We start from the raw sequence: 16,322 nt of genomic DNA, 5'->3' as shown, positions 1-16,322 counted from the left end.
AATTATTGTTTTATTATTATTATTATCATCATTATCATTACTGCTGTAACAATCATTTAGACTAAATAAAGCCAGGGCCCAGCCAGCCAACCCCCTCCAACGTTTTTATTTCATTCTCCTTTCTATTAATAACAAACTCAAGTGATGCCTGTTAATTAATTCCCCCTTCAGCCAGGGCTGCTCCGAAGCTAATTTTGGTTAAATCATCAGAGGCTAATGGTAATAATAATAAAAGGATTGGGTCAGCCTGGTCAATTGAACTCCAGTGCTCCTCCCTGGAAGGACCTGCTGCTTTGCAGACCCATGTGCATTTCTCAGAAACAAATTCTTCCCAGAAACCAATCGGAGCTCAGGGCTACCCCAGCTCCCTTTTGAGTATAAATCTGTGCCATTAAGAAGGGAATTTATGTGTGGGAGGGACTTCCTTCACCCCTACTCCTTTTATTTTATTTTCCTATTTCTAGTTTTCTTTGGAGTTAACCAGCTGGGCTGAATGAGATTTAAGTAGTCCAAACTCACATGTCAGGAGAGAGGGTCAGTGTCGAAGTTTTCTGAAAAGTGATGGTGAGGGGTTGGGGAAGACAGATGGGGGGGGTCATGCAGTCAGAAATTTCAGAAGAAATACACAAAATCCTAAGACAGCTTGAACCTTTATTTTTCTGGCACACTTTTAAAAGGCTGCATTAAAATGATGATTTTTTTTTTCTGTCTTGGAGAACTTCAGGAAACAGGGGTACCCTGTTTTCAACCCAGAGAATAATACTGTTCAGATTGCTTTGTTGACTTTCTTTTCTGCTAGGGAAAATTTTTCTCTTTTAGAAAGCCCTTTCCCATCTCTTGGTAGAAAAGTCCAGCAGTTATCCAATTTCTTTCTTCTTTTGGAGAAATCAAAGGAAACAGACTGTCAAGAAAAGGGTGGGAAAAAATTAAGTCTGATGAAAAAAATGAAGGGGAGGGGACCTGGGCCAAATGGTCACAGCACCACCCAGACTGGTCAGGGAAATTGAAACAATCCTGCTCCATTTGGGGGCCCATGAGGGCCGCTGGCTGCCGGCTTCCAGACTTGGCTGAGCAAAGACTCAGACCGGAGGTGGTGGTACCTGCACCATGGGCCATGGAGGAGGCTCTGTTCCGCTGGCTCTGGAGGTTAAAAATTTTGAAGAAGTTTCTAGGTCAGGCTGCTGTGGTCTTCATGAGGTGGGAGGGGAGGGAGAGGACCCTTCACACAGAAGGTTCTCTGCTCAACTTGCTTCTCCCTCCTGTCTCTTCCGGACATCCTGTTTTTTCTCCAGGCTAGACTCTGCTGGGGTGACAGAGACCTAGGTAGACAAGGAAGGAGGCAGAGGCCTCTCAGCTCAGAGGAGGGTGCTGATGATGCTTTTGTTTTGGTGTTTCCTGGTCTCCCCCGCTCCTTAAGACATCCTATCCCAGAATTGGGGGTGGGGGGAGGAAGGGAGAGGGAGGAGGAGAGGTCAGGGGCCAGTGCCCCGGCAGGAGAGCAGCAATGGCCCCTGCAGTAGTAAGATTCTATACTTAGGCAGTCCCCAAGGGAGTAGAGTCCTCATTTGTTAAGTCGAAATAAAAACTGGTGGGCCTTTTCTTTAAAATTAAAACGTTGAAATAAAAATTTCAGGTCAGGGAGGCGGGCTCAGCGTCTGCTGTGAAGATGTTGAGGTGGGGGAGAAGACAAAACTATTGATGTCAGTTCCCTTTTCAGTCCGTAAGATGGATTCGTGCCCTAGTCCTCTTCTCCCCCTTGTGTCTCTTCTCTCACCCCGCAGGTCAGCCGCTCCGAACAGACCCGGGAGGAGGGGGGCGGGGGGGGGGGGAGTCCGGCGCGCCACGTGACCCCCGGGGGTGCCAATGTCTGGTCGTGAGGGTATCAGGCTCTTGCAAGTTGCCACCCACTGCCCGGGCCTCGCCCAGCGATGCAGAAAGCCACCTACTACGACAACGCCGCGGCCGCACTCTTCGGAGGCTATTCCTCGTACCCTGGCAGCAATGGCTTCGGCTACGACGCTCCCCCCCAGCCCCCCTTCCAGGCCGCCACGCACCTGGAGGGCGACTACCAGCGCTCAGCGTGCTCGCTGCAGTCCCTGGGCAACGCCGCCCCGCATGCCAAGAGCAAGGAGCTCAACGGCAGCTGCATGAGGCCCGGCCTGGCCCCCGAGCCGCTGCCCGCCCCGCCCGGCTCGCCCCCGCCCAGCGCCGCACCCACCAGTGCCACTAGCAACAGCAGTAACGGGGGCGGGCCCGGCAAAAGCGGCCCCCCCAAGTGCGGTCCTGGCTCCAACTCCACCCTCACCAAACAGATATTCCCCTGGATGAAAGAGTCGAGGCAAACGTCCAAGGTGAAAAACAGCTCCCCCGGCACAGGTACCCGCTCTCTGCCTACCTCCTCGTCAGCTTTTGTCCGGGCCAGGAATGTCACTGTTATTCTAGCACCCAGCCCCTAGGCGCCCAGGCGGCGGCCTGGGAACAATATTAGGTGGCGGCGGCCGTGGCGCATTTCGGCCCCCCCCCCCCCCCACCACCACCTGATGACCCCTGACCCCGGCAACACCCTCTGCCTCCAGCCGCCTCCACCTGAGCTTCTGAGAGCTCCAGAAGGCCAGGGGCTCGGCCTCAGCCCTTCCAAGGCTGCGGAGGCAGGAGACGCTGCCAGTAGACGCAGAGTCGTCAACGATTGATTATTATTAAGTATGATTACTGTGGGTATTAATCACAATTGCTCGGGCGGCCCAGGGTCCCGGCCTCCAGGCATGGCAGTCTCTTCGCACCACATTTCCGTGCCCTGCCCACGAGTGTCCAGATTCCCCCTAAGGTTCTCCCCAGCCACCCACCCTATCCACAGGACGGGACGAGGTGTGTGTGGGGGGAGTGTCTTCCCAGACCTACAATTGGGGATGGGGCGGGGGAGAAGCGGGCGCGAGAAAACCCAGCCCTAAATAAATGGCCATGCGGCTCTGTCTGCGTGACATGATCAAATTTTCATAAGCTGGGGCAGCGAGAGGAGAACAGGTCTCTTAATAAATGCCACTATTATAGAGTGTCCGCTAATGCGACGGGCGTGGGGGGGGGGGGAGAGTGAGGAGGAGGCGGGGACGGGAAGGGGAGGGCGGCGGGGGCTCCGAGTCCAGGCCTGGATTTATTAAGAAACGATGCATTCAATTTCGGCGTGTTCAGTAATTATCTTTTATTTCATTTTCTCCCCTTCCCACCCCTCCCCCGCGGATCCAGCGGAGGGCTGCGGCGGCGGCGGCGGCAGCGGGGGCGGCGGCGGCGGCGGGGGAGGGGACAAGAGCCCCCCGGGGTCGGCAGCGTCCAAGCGGGCGCGGACGGCGTACACGAGCGCGCAGCTGGTGGAGCTGGAGAAGGAGTTCCACTTCAACCGCTACCTGTGCCGGCCGCGCCGCGTGGAGATGGCCAACCTGCTGAACCTCAGCGAGCGGCAGATCAAGATCTGGTTCCAGAACCGGCGCATGAAGTACAAGAAGGACCAGAAGGCCAAGGGCCTGGCCTCGTCGTCTGGGGGCCCGTCCCCCGCCGGCAGCCCCCCGCAGCCCATGCAGTCCACGGCCGGCTTCATGAACGCCTTACACGCCATGACCCCCAGCTACGAGAGCCCGTCCCCGCCCGCCTTTGGCAAAGGCCACCAGAATGCCTACGCGCTGCCCTCCAACTACCAGCCCCCTCTCAAAGGCTGCGGCGCCCCGCAAAAGTACCCGCCGACCCCGGCGCCCGATTACGAGCCCCACGTCCTCCAAGCCAACGGGGGCACCTACGGGACGCCCACCATGCAGGGCAGCCCAGTGTACGTGGGCGGGGGCGGCTACGCGGATCCGCTGCCGCCCCCTGCCGGCCCCTCCCTCTATGGCCTCAACCACCTTTCCCACCACCCTTCGGGGAACCTGGACTACAACGGGGCGCCCCCTATGGCCCCCAGCCAGCACCACGGACCCTGCGACCCACACCCCACCTACACAGACCTCTCCTCTCACCATGCGCCTCCTCCTCAGGGTAGAATCCAAGAAGCGCCCAAATTAACACACCTGTGATGGGAGAGGGAGGGCAGGAGGGGCGAGATCGTGGGGGTGGGGAGAGGCAAGAGAGGCAAGGGCTATGGAGCTCTGGGGGGCAGCTTGGAAGTCTGAAAGAGGAAGCCGGGAGGAGGTAGCCAGGCTTCCTGGGAAGAACCGGCCTGGAGCTCCTTCTCCTCCCTTGGCTTGAGAAGTTGCTTTCTTAAAGTTCTCCAACCCTTGTTCCATCTGCCTGCCAACCCGTCGGAGAAGAATCCGCAGCAGATTGGAGATGACCCTATCAACCCTAGGGCTCCAGCAGTACCCCGTTGGAATTCCATGCTCGTTGGAGAGTGGGGTAGAGGAAGGAGGAGATAGAGAAACAAGGCAAAGAAGCACATTTTCAAAAACAGACAAGATGGCTAGGCCATCACCAACAACTTACTTTCCATCTCTGTAGGTTACGCCTCCAAATCTTGAATTTTTTTCCCTCAATTCTCCTTTTAAAAAAAGTAAGAAAACACATTTCAAATCCAAGGGCACAAACCCCACCCCCTCCTACTTCCCTGAAGCCTCAAATTTCCTCCCATCTATTTGAGGTTTATTGGGCACTCCCTCCATTTCCAGCCTCGTATTTTTCTGCTCTACGATATTAATATCTATACGCTGCCCCCATCAATTACAGATTCCAGAGGGCTCAGGGATGGTGAGAGATCCTGGAAGTCAGAGCTGTCTATATTATAAATATATATTTTTTTCTTTTATGGAAAACCTGGGAGGTGAGGGCAGGCAAGTCGTCAGGACTGAAGCTCTGTCACTTCTGCTGCCTCCCATCTCAGCTCCAGGTCCATCGCCCTCTCTCCACAGCAGGCAATCAGCGACACGAGGTTCTACACTTTTCTTTTCTTCTGTTGCTCTCTTGACTTAACGTGAAAACAGGGTATATTTTAACAAACTGTCTGTCCCAGGCAGGAGCTGCAGCTGGGCCTGCGCCTTGCTCAATCTCCTGACAGGACACTTTTGTTGCACTTAGAGTTTACATTTTAATGGATATAAAAACAACTGTGAGAGATGCCTGGGCCTGCAGGAGTCCAGCATCGCTCAAAAAGCGTGTGTTCTAGTGAACATTTTCATATATATTTATTGGTTATAGCTTGTTAAAATATTTTCTTTTTTGTATTATTTATCCCCCTACATTATGTATTTATATGAGGGAAAAAAGGAAAAAATTGTACTTTTTTTTAGTATTTACTTGTTATAAAGGACGTTGTGTTTCCTGTCATGTAAAACCAGCTATTTTAGTTATTATTGTACTCTAGAAAAGAGCTGTAGATTTATGTTACCCTCGTACTTATGAGCAATTGTAATTAGTTCTAAAAGGCATGAACTCAGCTCCTAATTGTCACTGTATAGTCCTGAATTTGTAGAATTAGAGTTAATTCCCTCTTGGAACTTTCTTTGTTCTTCTGTAGTTACTTTTTTCCTTACTTAAAAGGGTTGTCTGTCAAACAATTCTTGAATAAACTTTCTGTTATCAATTTTATCTTGTCCTGGTGGTCCAATTTAGATAGCAGAGGGAGGCTACTGACTGCGGACTTCCCCCGAGGGAAGAAGGACACTGAAGACCCTCTCCTGGCCTTTTTGTCCACTGCCCAGGCCCTCACCTCCCCCTTGCTGTCTCAGGTTTATATAGTTTTTCTCACTCACAGGAGCCTGGAACATTCTGCCAACTTCTTTAGCTAAGATTCAAGTAACAAGTTGGGGAAAAGGGACTCTTGGGTGCTTTCTTTGGGCCTTTCTGTTTGGCTTCTTTGCCTCTTAGTTTTTCTCATTCATTGACCTTTTGTCCCCTGGCTCCTTTGGCCACAACCTCCTCGCCCCCCCTTCTCCACCATCAACAAAAAAATCTGGCCGATTACTGCTTCTTCCACGCAACCTAAACTTCACAGTTCTCTTCCGGAGCTACAAAGAAGTCGTCACGTGACCCGAAGCCCAACCACCATTGGGTCTAAAATGAAAACAAAGGAAAATGATTAATCTAAAAAAAAAAAAAAATCTGAGGCCTAGACTTCTCAGGTCAAACCTTAAAACTAAAGTGAAATTAAATCACTAAATAAAACTCGGGGTGGAGGGAGAGGAGGTGCATTTGATTTCCCCGCCAGGGAAAGGGGAGAGGAGGAGGTGGGAGATGCTGCTGGATCCACGCGTAAATAAAATGGTCCCCAGGCTAATGTGCGCCTCTGTTTCCACGATCCTCGGGAAAACTTCATTTCTCAGTCGTGGTTCCATAAAAGTTTTATCACATTGGAGCGAGGATAGAGAGGGTCTGTCAAAGATGAAATGTCACCGCCGCGTCGCTGGAGCCGATAAGAGCGACGAGACAGGGCGGCTGAAATATGGAGCTAATTCGTTGAAAGAGAAGCGAGGGCTGCTTGCTGAAGAGTTGCATAATTCTAATTGTAAGCGATGCGCCCGCACTGCTTAATTAGGAGCATATATTTGGCGGTAGTGATGGCGGTGGTTGGGTGGGGGGAGTGTCGGTGAGACTCGTTCCAGGCCCTCAGCCTTAAAGCGATGGCTCATTTTCATTTTTATGTTGCATCCTGGCAGTCCAAGGTTAGTAATTACAGTCTTTATGCAACAATAAATAACAATAAAAATGCAACCTGAATTCTACACCCTCCTACTCACCACCACCACCACCACCAAGTAAGATTTTAAGCGGACTGCGCTCATTCAAGCAGCAAGCAATTTAGCATTGGGTCAGCCTATAATTTAAAGGCATAAGAGCGTGCAAAGTTTGGGATCAAATAACGCTCAAGGGTTTTTCTTTCTGTCTGTCTTTCTCTCTTCCTCTTCCCTGAATAACATTTTCTGAATGATGTAACTAGATGAAGCGCCATGTTTGGCTCTGTGGGTGGATTATGTATCTAGTAGGAGAGAGGTAGGCCAAGAGAGAGAATTTAGCTCCAGTTCGAAAACCAGAGGTTTGGCTTGACGCTGGCATTGCAAACCAGAAAAATAAAGGCCGACTTGGCCTGGTGTCCCCTACCCTTCTCTCTGCGAGATTCCAGGCGCTAGCTAAGCAGCCAAAGTCGTGGGGAAAATATCTGTGCTGTAAGACTCACAGCACAACAGAGGGGCGGGGAAGCGGTCTCCAGAAAGGGGGGTTCTCTTGGCCCCTTTTCACACCCAAGTTTTCTGCTGTTCTCTAATCTGGCTGTAAAATCTGTCAGCAGGGTTAGAGAAAGCTGTATTTCCTGCAGGGACAGTCTCTCCCGGAGTTGTTTCCGAGAGGAGCGCGCTTGGCTCTGCAGCCAGCTGGAGAGGCTGTGAAAAAAACTTCCAGGGCTTCTCAAGGGGGTGGCCCGAGGGAGAATCCTCTCTCAGGCCTCACTGCACAACTTCCAGACAACTCCTATTCGGATTCTTCGCTGTCCACCCCCACCCACGACCCCACCCACACCCATATCCCCATCCCCATCCACGCCTCCAAGTGGCAAAACTTGCTTGCTTTGGAACCAGACACAACCGTCTCTGGCCAGTTCGCCCAGTTCAAAGCAGCTCTCTCTGTTCTGAGCCCTCCAGAGCCTGCAGCCCCCACCTCCAACTCCCCTTTCTCCATCCTGGCTCTCTTCCACCCCCACCCTTCCCCTCAGACTTCTCTGTCGTTTTTAAATACTCACCGCCACCCACGCGGCTGGCTGTTACATTGACAGAAAGTTTCCAGTTCCAGCTCCGGGCTGAGTTGCCATTTCTCTGCTAACCAGCCTTCTCCTCGCTGGGCGTCAGAGAGCCAGGAGGGGGAGGGGAGGCCAGAGCCGTGGGAGTTCTCCAGACAAACTTTCCACCCAACTTAGCGCCCTTCCCTCTGTCCCCATTTCCCATCTGTTTCCCCGCTCTCCCGGAATCACCTTTCTCTTTTGCTAACACCCCCCACCCCCAGGCCTTTTAAAGGGATGTGGAATTTCGGCTGTTCCCTCTGCTTTCCCAAAGAGCCAAATTCTTTGATGCCATCGGAGGGAGCTGTCAGGGGGCTAAGATTGATCGCCTCATCTCCTCTCGGTCCCTCTGACCCACTTATTTAAAAATCTTCCCCCAGATCGACTTTTCATTTTCTGCTTTGAGATCTAGTTTCCCACCAATTGCTTGGGGCCCTGAGTCTCGTGCCCCCTCCCTCCAGTAAATTAACAGCACTCCCTAAAGTTCAGACAAACGTGGTCTCCTCAAAAGAAATTAAAAAAAATTTTTCCCAAGGTGCCAGAAGTGGAATATCATCTCAGTGGTAATTTCCACCCTTTCCACGTTCAAGGAATTCTTTCTTGCCAAGGATTTCTTTTTTTTTACTAGCACAATGGCAAAAAGTGTGTGGGGGGGAGTCTCTTTGTCCTGGGGGGGAAAGGCCTCCCCCCATACATTGACCTGAGCTTTGAGAGCGCTCAGAGTTAAATTGGCGGCTACCTTGGTGGTTGTTCATGTCCCTGGATATACATGCAGATACAGGCTTGAGGCTTGAATGAGTGCGTATGCATCTTACACCCTGCCTGCTGGAGGTGTGGTAGAGGAGGGCAGATGCCTCCAGGTGAGGAAGGCAGGTGGACATAGAGCAGGGGCAGAGCTGCAAACCCTGGGCAGAGAAGGGACTGAGACCACACAGCTATGGAGGCCAGAGGCCCAAAAGGACCCCTCACCATCCATCTCACTCCTCTGTGTCAGCCTGGGAGTGCCTGTCGATTTTCCGGGATTTATCTGTTGCTTTTGGGGGTTGGGGCGGGATAGTGATACTGATGATTGTAAATCTCTTCTCTTACTTATTACACCTTAACACTGACCTTTCCCAAAGAGTGGAAGCCTCTTTCTACTACCTCTTCCTCTCACAGTGAGATCCTCACTCAGGTTTCCTTTTTTTTGGGGGGGGGGAGGGGAAGAGAATGTAAAGAGAGCATTAATTTACTGTATTAAAAAATAAAAAATATTTGGAAAAGAGGAATATTTTTTCCCTTAGATTCTCTTGTTTCTTGGGCTTCCAGAACCTCTGAAGGGGATGAGGGAAAGGTTCCTCTAGTTTTTCTGGAGAAAGGGAGGCATTGGAGAGAAGGCGTGTAGGACTAGGGGGCTCTTGGTGTCCAGGTCGTGGTCCTCTAGAGTTTTTGAATCAATTAAAGCAAATAATGCTCTCTGTTTTCCACTAGGCCCAGACGAGCGATTGGCCAAGGCCAGTCCCGTGACCACGAATTCCCTGCAATTTCGCTGGAGTCCTGGGTTTAATAGAGAGAGTCCCCATACGCTTGTATTTATCAGCAATATACAATTATAAAGGCCCAAAATTAAAAAAAAAAAAAAAAGAGAGAGAGAAAGCGCAAAATCCCTCCTCCCAAAATCGCTCCATCATATAAACCTGGGGGGGGCAGGAGGGGGGGTCCCTTCCGATCCTCCCTCCTGACGCCCCCCCAGCAGGCCCCCTCCCCCACCATTGAAAGCCATGAATTTTGAATTTGAGAGGGAGATTGGGTTTATAAACAGCCAGCCATCGCTCGCCGAGTGTCTGACTTCCTTCCCCGCTGTCTTGGAGACATTTCAAACTTCATCAATCAAGGAGTCGACATTAATTCCTCCTCCTCCTCCTTTCGAGCAAACCTTCCCCAGTCTCCAGCCCGGCGCCTCCACCCTTCAGAGACCCGGGAGCCAAAAGCGAGCCGAAGATGGGCCCGCTCTGCCGCCGCCGCCGCCGCCGCCGCCGCCGCTCCCCGCCGCCCCTCTGGCCCCCGAGTTCCCTTGGATGAAAGAGAAGAAATCCGCCAAGAAACCCAGCCAATCCGCCACGTCTCCTCCGGCCGCCTCTTCCCTCCCGGCCTCCGGGGTCGGATCGCCAGCAGGTCGGTAAGCGGGGTAGGCGTGGGGTGAGGGGCAGCTGGAAGAGGGGGGAGAAAGATCGATGAGGGAGGTAGAAAAGGTGGCTAGCCTATTGGGGTTCCTTGCCCTTGTCGATTCCAGGGACGAGGAAGCAGTATATACCGCTGGGGTTCAGGCCTGGTCGCTGCCAGCATTTTTTTTTCCTTACAGCAGCTTTTGGAAGTTGGCTGGGGAAGAGCTTTTTCTCTCCTAGAAGAAAAGGATTCGATGGAGGTTTTCACCTTTATCTGAGTGGAGGAATGAATGTGTTGTTGCTGGGGTTGAGTCTAGGGGCAGGAAAAGCTTCATTCAGTCCCATCTTCCCCAGCTCCAAGACAAGAGGAGGAATTTGAGAGCTGGGAGGAAAAGGGGTGGGAAACAATCTTTATGAGCCCTCTCCTCGGGTTGAGTTGGAAAGTGCTGAATTGAGAGGTGCACTCGGAGGACTTGGGAGGGGGGCTCTGAGGTTCTGGGGGCGAAGAGGAGCCGCTCCCTACCCCCTGCGTGGGCCGTGGGCGGCTCTCTGAATGCTTTGCCCTGCCCTGGTCTGGGTCTGCCGGCGAGAGGTAGACGGGAAAGAACGGAGAGCGAGCTGCCTGGGTAGGCGAGAAGGCCGGGGGTTACTGCTGAAATTGTTTTTGGCAGATGTAGTCGTCTTTATTTCGGCTAAACTAAGGTTGGCCCGAGGACACGGCCCGCTCTGACGCCGAGCCTGCTTTCCCTGTAGATGGTCCGGCAGTGCCGGAGGCTGCCGGCGGCGGGGCGCGCAGGCTGCGCACGGCTTACACCAACACGCAGCTGCTGGAGCTGGAGAAGGAATTTCACTTTAACAAGTACCTGTGCCGGCCGCGCCGCGTCGAGATCGCGGCCTTGCTGGACCTCACCGAGAGGCAGGTCAAAGTCTGGTTCCAGAACCGGCGCATGAAGCACAAGCGGCAGACACAGCACCGAGAGCCGCCCGACGGGGAGCCAGCCTGCCCAGGAGCCCTGGAGGACAGTGGCGAGCCGGCCGACGAGCCCGTGGCCAGCCCCGGCTGCCACTCCGCCTCGCGGGCGGCGCGGGACGCCTGCTCTCACCCGCCCGAGGTCGCGCCGCGTCCCCCGGGCCCCCTGCCTTTGGCCTCTCGCGTGGAGGACGCGGCTGCGCCGAGCCCCGGCTGCGCCCTGCGCCGGGCCGGCGGGCTGGAGCCCGAGCCGCTGCCGGAAGACGCCTGCCCGGAGCGGCAGGACTCGCCTTTCCTGCCCGACCTCGACTTCTTCGCGGCCGATTCCTGTCTCCAGCTGTCCGGAGGCTTCTCCCCCAGCCTACAAGGCTCGCTCAACAGCCCGGTTCCCTTTTCCGAGGAAGAGCTGGACTTCTTCACCAGCACCCTCTGTGCCATCGACCTGCAGTTCCCCTGACCCGCTTCGTGCTCCCGGCCCTTTCCACCCCCGGTCCCCTGGGCTGTCTGCTGGAAAACCCGAGGACCCCACCCCCAAGTCTTTTAGACTTTGTTTTTTGCTACAATTCAGGTATTATTGAATTAGTGTTTAATCCACTTCATTTCTTCTTCTCTCTAAAATATTGGTCACTCGGGCGTCTTTTAAAAATCAAAACGGAAAAATTCCGTTTGGCAGACTCCTTCCAACAAAATCTCAGGAATAAACTCTAGGGGGGACTTTCTTAAAAAAGAATTAGAGGAACCTATTTTCCTCTTTTTTTTTGTTGTTTTAGACGGTAGATTATTTATTAAAATTCTTTAATAATAGGAAAATGGAAAAGTATTTATTGTACATTATTTTCATAGATTAAATAAATGTCTTTATAATACAAAAACGAGTGTTTGTGTTGGGACCCAGCCCCTGTCGCCGCATCCCCTGGGCCGGCCCTCCCTCAGGACCTGCGCGACGTTTGTCTGGCCTTGGGCCGGCTAAGTCCGGCTGGTACAAAAGTGGCCTTAGATGGCCGCCGCTTCTCCGCCCGCAGCTCTAGAAAGAGTCTGGAGTTTGCTGGAAGTTCCGTCACCTCGCCAGCCCCTAACAGACGGCCTTTGGCCCTGCGCGGGTGTTCCCGGGCCTCTGCTTAGACAGAAAGGTGGGCGGGAGGAGGGAGAGGCTGTGCTGCCAACGGAAGAAGGTGCAAGGAGAGGCGGCCTGGGGACAGGCTTTGGAGCCGTGGCGCGGGGCGCCGAGGTTCAGCTGAATTGGGAGGGACCCTAGGGTTTCCCAGGCTTCTCGCTTCAGTGCCCCAAGCGGGGTGGAGGAGCTTTTTGCCCCCCAAGGCAGGAAACCTGGGGATGCGAAGAAGCCTGGGGACATGGGCCGGGCCAAGGAGTGGAGTGGGGGTCGTGGGGTTTTCTCTGGAAGCGTGGCCTGGTGTCCGGGATGGTAACTGGCCTCCAAGAGGGCAAGAAAGGAGGCCGGGCACCAATGCTCTTTGACCCCGCAGTCACCCTAGGGCTCCTGGGGTTGGGAGAGCGGCCGAGGAACGGTGGGGCGACAAGCCCAGGGAGGCCCGGGCGGCGTTGGGAGGCGCTTGGCCTGCAGGGAGGGAAGGAGGAGCGAGGAGAGCGGGAGGGAGACAGGGAAGCAAAGAAGATGCTCAAAATGGCGCTGGGGCCGCGCGGCTGGGAGGGTGAGCGACGAGATTGTGGCGGCCATGACAGCCGCTTCTGGACGCGCGGGGCCCAGCCCGGGCATCCGTCTCCGCTCCCGCCTTCTCCTTTACGGATCTTCCCGACGACATTAAAAAAAAAAAGGAGCCAGGGAGCCTCCTTTTAGTTTTTCTTTTTGTTTAAAAAATGAGCCCAACGGATGCTGAGGCCGCGAGATGGACGGAAAGTCCGCGCGGGGTGGGAAGGGGAGGGGGCGAGCGGCGGCTCTGCAGGCCCGGGTCTGCCTCGCCGAGTCTGACTTTTGATCTTCGCTCTGGGATTTGAAGCCCTGCCAGAGCTTACTCCAAATGCAAACCTACCTGTCTTCACCAACAACTTCATTTGCCATCTCAACACTGTCTCCTATCCCCAATTGCACCCTGCCTGGCTCCTTGCAAACCTGGTAAGCGGGAAGCAAGCATCGATCTCCCCCATCTGCCTCCTGGTTTGTTCTGGGGAACGTGGAGATTTAAAGGGCCCTGGAAAGCCATCCATCCTGCTTAGGTTTATTTAATATTTCTCCGGCTCAGAAACAGACACCGCCAGGCTACCTCCCCGGCAGATGCTGCCCTTCTCTCAAAGCAGTTTATTTCCTGGGCCTCCCAGACTTTCCCCTGGACCAGCAGGACAGAAACTTGGAGTACCAGGCACCGAGAGGCAACAACTGTCAGGAAAAGCCAGGAGCCAGCATAGGTCGTAACACGTAGGACTAGACAGGCCCCAGCATATTTTTTAACTGGTCCCTCAGTGTGGAAAGTCCACACATTTTATTCAGCTGGAATTTAATCCCTTAAACTGTCTTAATATAGAATTCATCTCCTGCATTAAATAATCTTATGTCATGTTAAATTGCACTCATTTCTTTCATAAATAAATTAATATAGAACAATTAGATGTGTTATTATAATAATATTGTGTATCTTATTAGTTTATTTTCCCTCATAAAATATATAGGTAAGAAATAAATTCAATATATTAAAGTAATAATACACAGCTTATTGGCTTGTGTGTTTATTTTCCCCATAAATAAGTGAATATACAATATATGAAAACCACACTATACATCTCATTGGGCTGGGTGTTTATTTCTCCATAAAATATGCCCAGAGGCAGTGTTTAACATCTTAAAAATCACAGCACATAGCCATCTCTACACTAACAAAATGATACAGACATTTCAGCTGGGGCTTTGATTTCTATGGACAGCCAAACTGGATAATTTGGTCTAATTAAAAATGCTCTTTCACCTATAGCTGGTTGTTACAAAGATCAAGAATACCAGAAGGATCTTGCTAATTGCCTACCTTCCAACTTTCTTTGGTCAAAAGCAGAGCACCCTTCATCAATGCCAAAAATGTGGGGTCCGCTCTGCTGGAGAGAATTCACATGCTGGGATCATGGCTTGGTCTGCAATACCCAGGGGCCTCAGAGGCTCCAGTTCTTTGAGAGCCTTACTGCTCCATGGACCAGCAGCAGAGCACTACCTGTGAGCCAGTTAGAAATGCAGAATCTTAGGCTCCACTCCAAACCTACTGAATCAAAATCTCAGGTTAACAGATCTCCACGTAATTTATAGGCAACATTAAAGTTTGAGAAGTACTGCCAGATACTGCAGTACCTTGCTTCCTGCCTTCCTTTCATGCTTAAGAATTTTTGACCCACTTTACCTGGCCCCTGCCTTTCCATCCTCTCCAACCCAAACCAGTGGCCCAAAGGGCAAGAAAGCTCAGCTCCTGCCTGAGGCTGCATCAGTCCTGAGTCCTCACTGCCAAAGTACATGGGGAGCCAGGAGGGTCCAGCCAAAGGCTCACTCTACCTGTTTAGATCTAGGTATTTCGTGTATCCTGGGGGTGAGAAGCAACCAATCCAGAGAATCAGTAAGTCTAGCATTTCCCTTGGTTGATTATTAGAGAGGAGTTGGAACTCTTTTTACAGGCAACACTCAAGGCTTTCTCTCCTCTTCTTTCCCATATTCACAAAACTCCCCATCTCTGATGCCACTACAGCAGAACAAAGAGGCAATGCATTTCCAGAAGGAGGTGACTCCTGTTTTCAATCTCCCCACCCAATTTCAAATTCAAAGGAATGCCTGGCAATTTAGGATTCATCAAGAATTGGGATTCAGGATGCTTGTATCCCAAATTAGCTCCTTCTCCTTGTTTTGTCTCTGGGGTCATCCTCTTTAGACTGAGTTTTCCTGGCTGGCTATGGAGAAGGAGGGAGAAGAGGAGGGGTTCCCAGAAAAGGCAGTAGACCCCCCAGTGATGGCAGGTTAGAGGGCACCGCCAGGCAGCTGTGCTCACTCATCCCGTCCTGATTGGGGCAGGGCTCCTCTTGGGTGAGGACCAACTGTGAGTGGTCTGTAGCACAGACTGGTTCTAAATGGGCTGTGGTTGCAGTGGGAAGGTTTCAGTGGAGTCCCCAAAGCGGCAGGTCAGTCTGCCCTGCTCTTGGTGAGTCATTCTTTTAAGAAGAATGGTTCATTAATATTATGGTGAAAGCAAAGGACCATTAGATTGAGGAATTATTCGAAATCATGATAACCTTGAGTCATTAAAAAAAAATTTAACTTATGCCTGTGCGAGTCCCTTCCCCTTTCCAGACCTCAGTTTCTCCATCTGTAAAATAAATGGAAGAACTAAATGACTCTAATCTCCTCTGCAGCAATATATGCCAAAAGTATACTTGTTAGTCTTCACAAAATGTATTAAGTATTTCAGTTCGCACATTCCTCTTTGGCGGCTCGGGGTTTACCGGTTCAGATCCCGGGTGCAGACACGGCACCGCTTGGCAAGCCATGCTGTGGTAGGTGTCCCACGTATAAAGCAGAGGAAGATGGGTACGGATGTTGGCTCAGGGCCGGTCTTCCTCAGCAAAAAGAGGAGGATTGGCAGTAGTTAGCTCAGGGCTAATCTTCCTCAAAAAAAATAATATAAAATAAAAAATAAGTATTTATTACGGCTGGTGTCATGTGCTTTAAAATGGAGGCGGTGACTCGATGTTTGACAATAATCCACCTCTCCAGTATCCGGTAGAGCCATTTTAACAAATATTAATTCCTATCTTTACAACAAGAATCATGCTCCCAATCATTATTTAAATGAATGGGGCAAGAAATCTTTTCAACAAGCGTGTAATTGGATGCAGTGCTGTGTGCCAGGTGCCAGGTATTCAAAAAATATGAGTATTAAGAAGTGTCCTAGCCACGTTTTCCTCTGGCTTCATCCTCTGCCACCTTCCCCAACATTTAGTTACGTTTACTCTTGTTTGAAAAAGAGGAGGACATTTTATACAAAAAAAAAAAAAAAGAAAGAAAAGCCACCAAACTTCTTCTTTGACATGGTGTACTAGACCTTAAAAGTCTCCTTTAGTGAGGTTTTATCTGGTTGCTGGGGCATCAGCATAGGTACAAATTCTGTGTCTCTCTAAACAGCCCTGTTGAATTCTTCTGCCCACCTTTGCACTGGGTCTCTGACAAGTACTCACTCGATGGCCCCGCTGTACATCTTCCTGAAATGGGCAGTGGTCAAATACATGTCCTCAGTTTGCAGAAGGCAGCCTTTAGGGCCTACATTATCCCCTCTACCTGCTGTGGCTGGTGTGGCCCAAATCCTCCATTGACCCCTCCAGCCATCCTGCCCCTCCCGCCCCTCCCCCCATCCCTCTCTCCATGCTCAGTGCTAAGGCACATACTTAGTGCCTGAAGAAAATCGAACAAGCTGCTTCCTCCTCCTCCGAGAGAGTCAACAGTGAAATAGCCCTCTTAACACCTTCTCTA

At 51.8% G+C, this 16,322-nt stretch overlaps 2 protein-coding genes and 2 long non-coding RNA genes across 14 annotated transcripts in view; 2 read left to right on the top strand and 2 right to left on the bottom strand.

Moving 5' to 3' along the window:
* HOXB3 (homeobox B3) overlaps positions 1-5,562 on the top strand; it is a 55,189-nt gene extending 49,627 nt beyond the window's left edge. For all 8 annotated transcript variants that reach the window (XM_070226238.1, XM_070226240.1, XM_070226236.1 and 5 more), the window contains 2 exons: positions 1,782-2,376; positions 3,241-5,562. In XM_070226238.1, the coding sequence (XP_070082339.1) occupies positions 1,929-2,376; positions 3,241-4,058 (1,266 nt within the window). In that variant the 5' untranslated portion in view covers positions 1,782-1,928 and the 3' untranslated portion in view covers positions 4,059-5,562. The remainder of the gene's footprint in view (positions 1-1,781; positions 2,377-3,240) is intronic.
* LOC111775659 (uncharacterized) lies at positions 632-2,499 on the bottom strand. The gene is made up of 2 exons (XR_011422935.1): positions 2,396-2,499; positions 632-1,319 (listed from the first exon to the last, which is right to left on the bottom strand). It is a non-coding gene; the product is annotated as an uncharacterized lncRNA (long non-coding RNA).
* LOC138916144 (uncharacterized) lies at positions 3,172-10,646 on the bottom strand. 4 transcript variants are annotated; one of them, XR_011422933.1, is made up of 7 exons: positions 10,035-10,646; positions 7,706-9,930; positions 5,860-6,027; positions 4,792-4,942; positions 4,465-4,519; positions 3,990-4,052; positions 3,172-3,463 (listed from the first exon to the last, which is right to left on the bottom strand). It is a non-coding gene; the product is annotated as an uncharacterized lncRNA (long non-coding RNA). The 4 variants fall into 4 exon arrangements; XR_011422932.1 differs by having other exon boundaries at positions 5,939-6,027; XR_011422931.1 differs by having other exon boundaries at positions 3,172-4,052.
* HOXB2 (homeobox B2) lies at positions 9,485-11,672 on the top strand. The gene is made up of 2 exons (XM_023652678.2): positions 9,485-9,895; positions 10,639-11,672. The coding sequence occupies exons 1-2, from the start codon at positions 9,502-9,504 to the stop codon at positions 11,310-11,312; spliced, it is 1,068 nt and encodes a 355-aa protein (XP_023508446.1). The 5' UTR covers positions 9,485-9,501; the 3' UTR covers positions 11,313-11,672.
* The last annotated feature ends 4,650 nt before the right edge of the window (positions 11,673-16,322 follow it).

The sequence above is a fragment of the Equus caballus genome, chromosome 11 (assembly GCF_041296265.1).
Source record: "Equus caballus isolate H_3958 breed thoroughbred chromosome 11, TB-T2T, whole genome shotgun sequence".
Lineage (NCBI taxonomy): Eukaryota > Metazoa > Chordata > Mammalia > Perissodactyla > Equidae > Equus > Equus caballus.
Note: the sequence above shows the minus strand (reverse complement) of the source record. Positions and strands in the feature narration are given on the sequence as shown.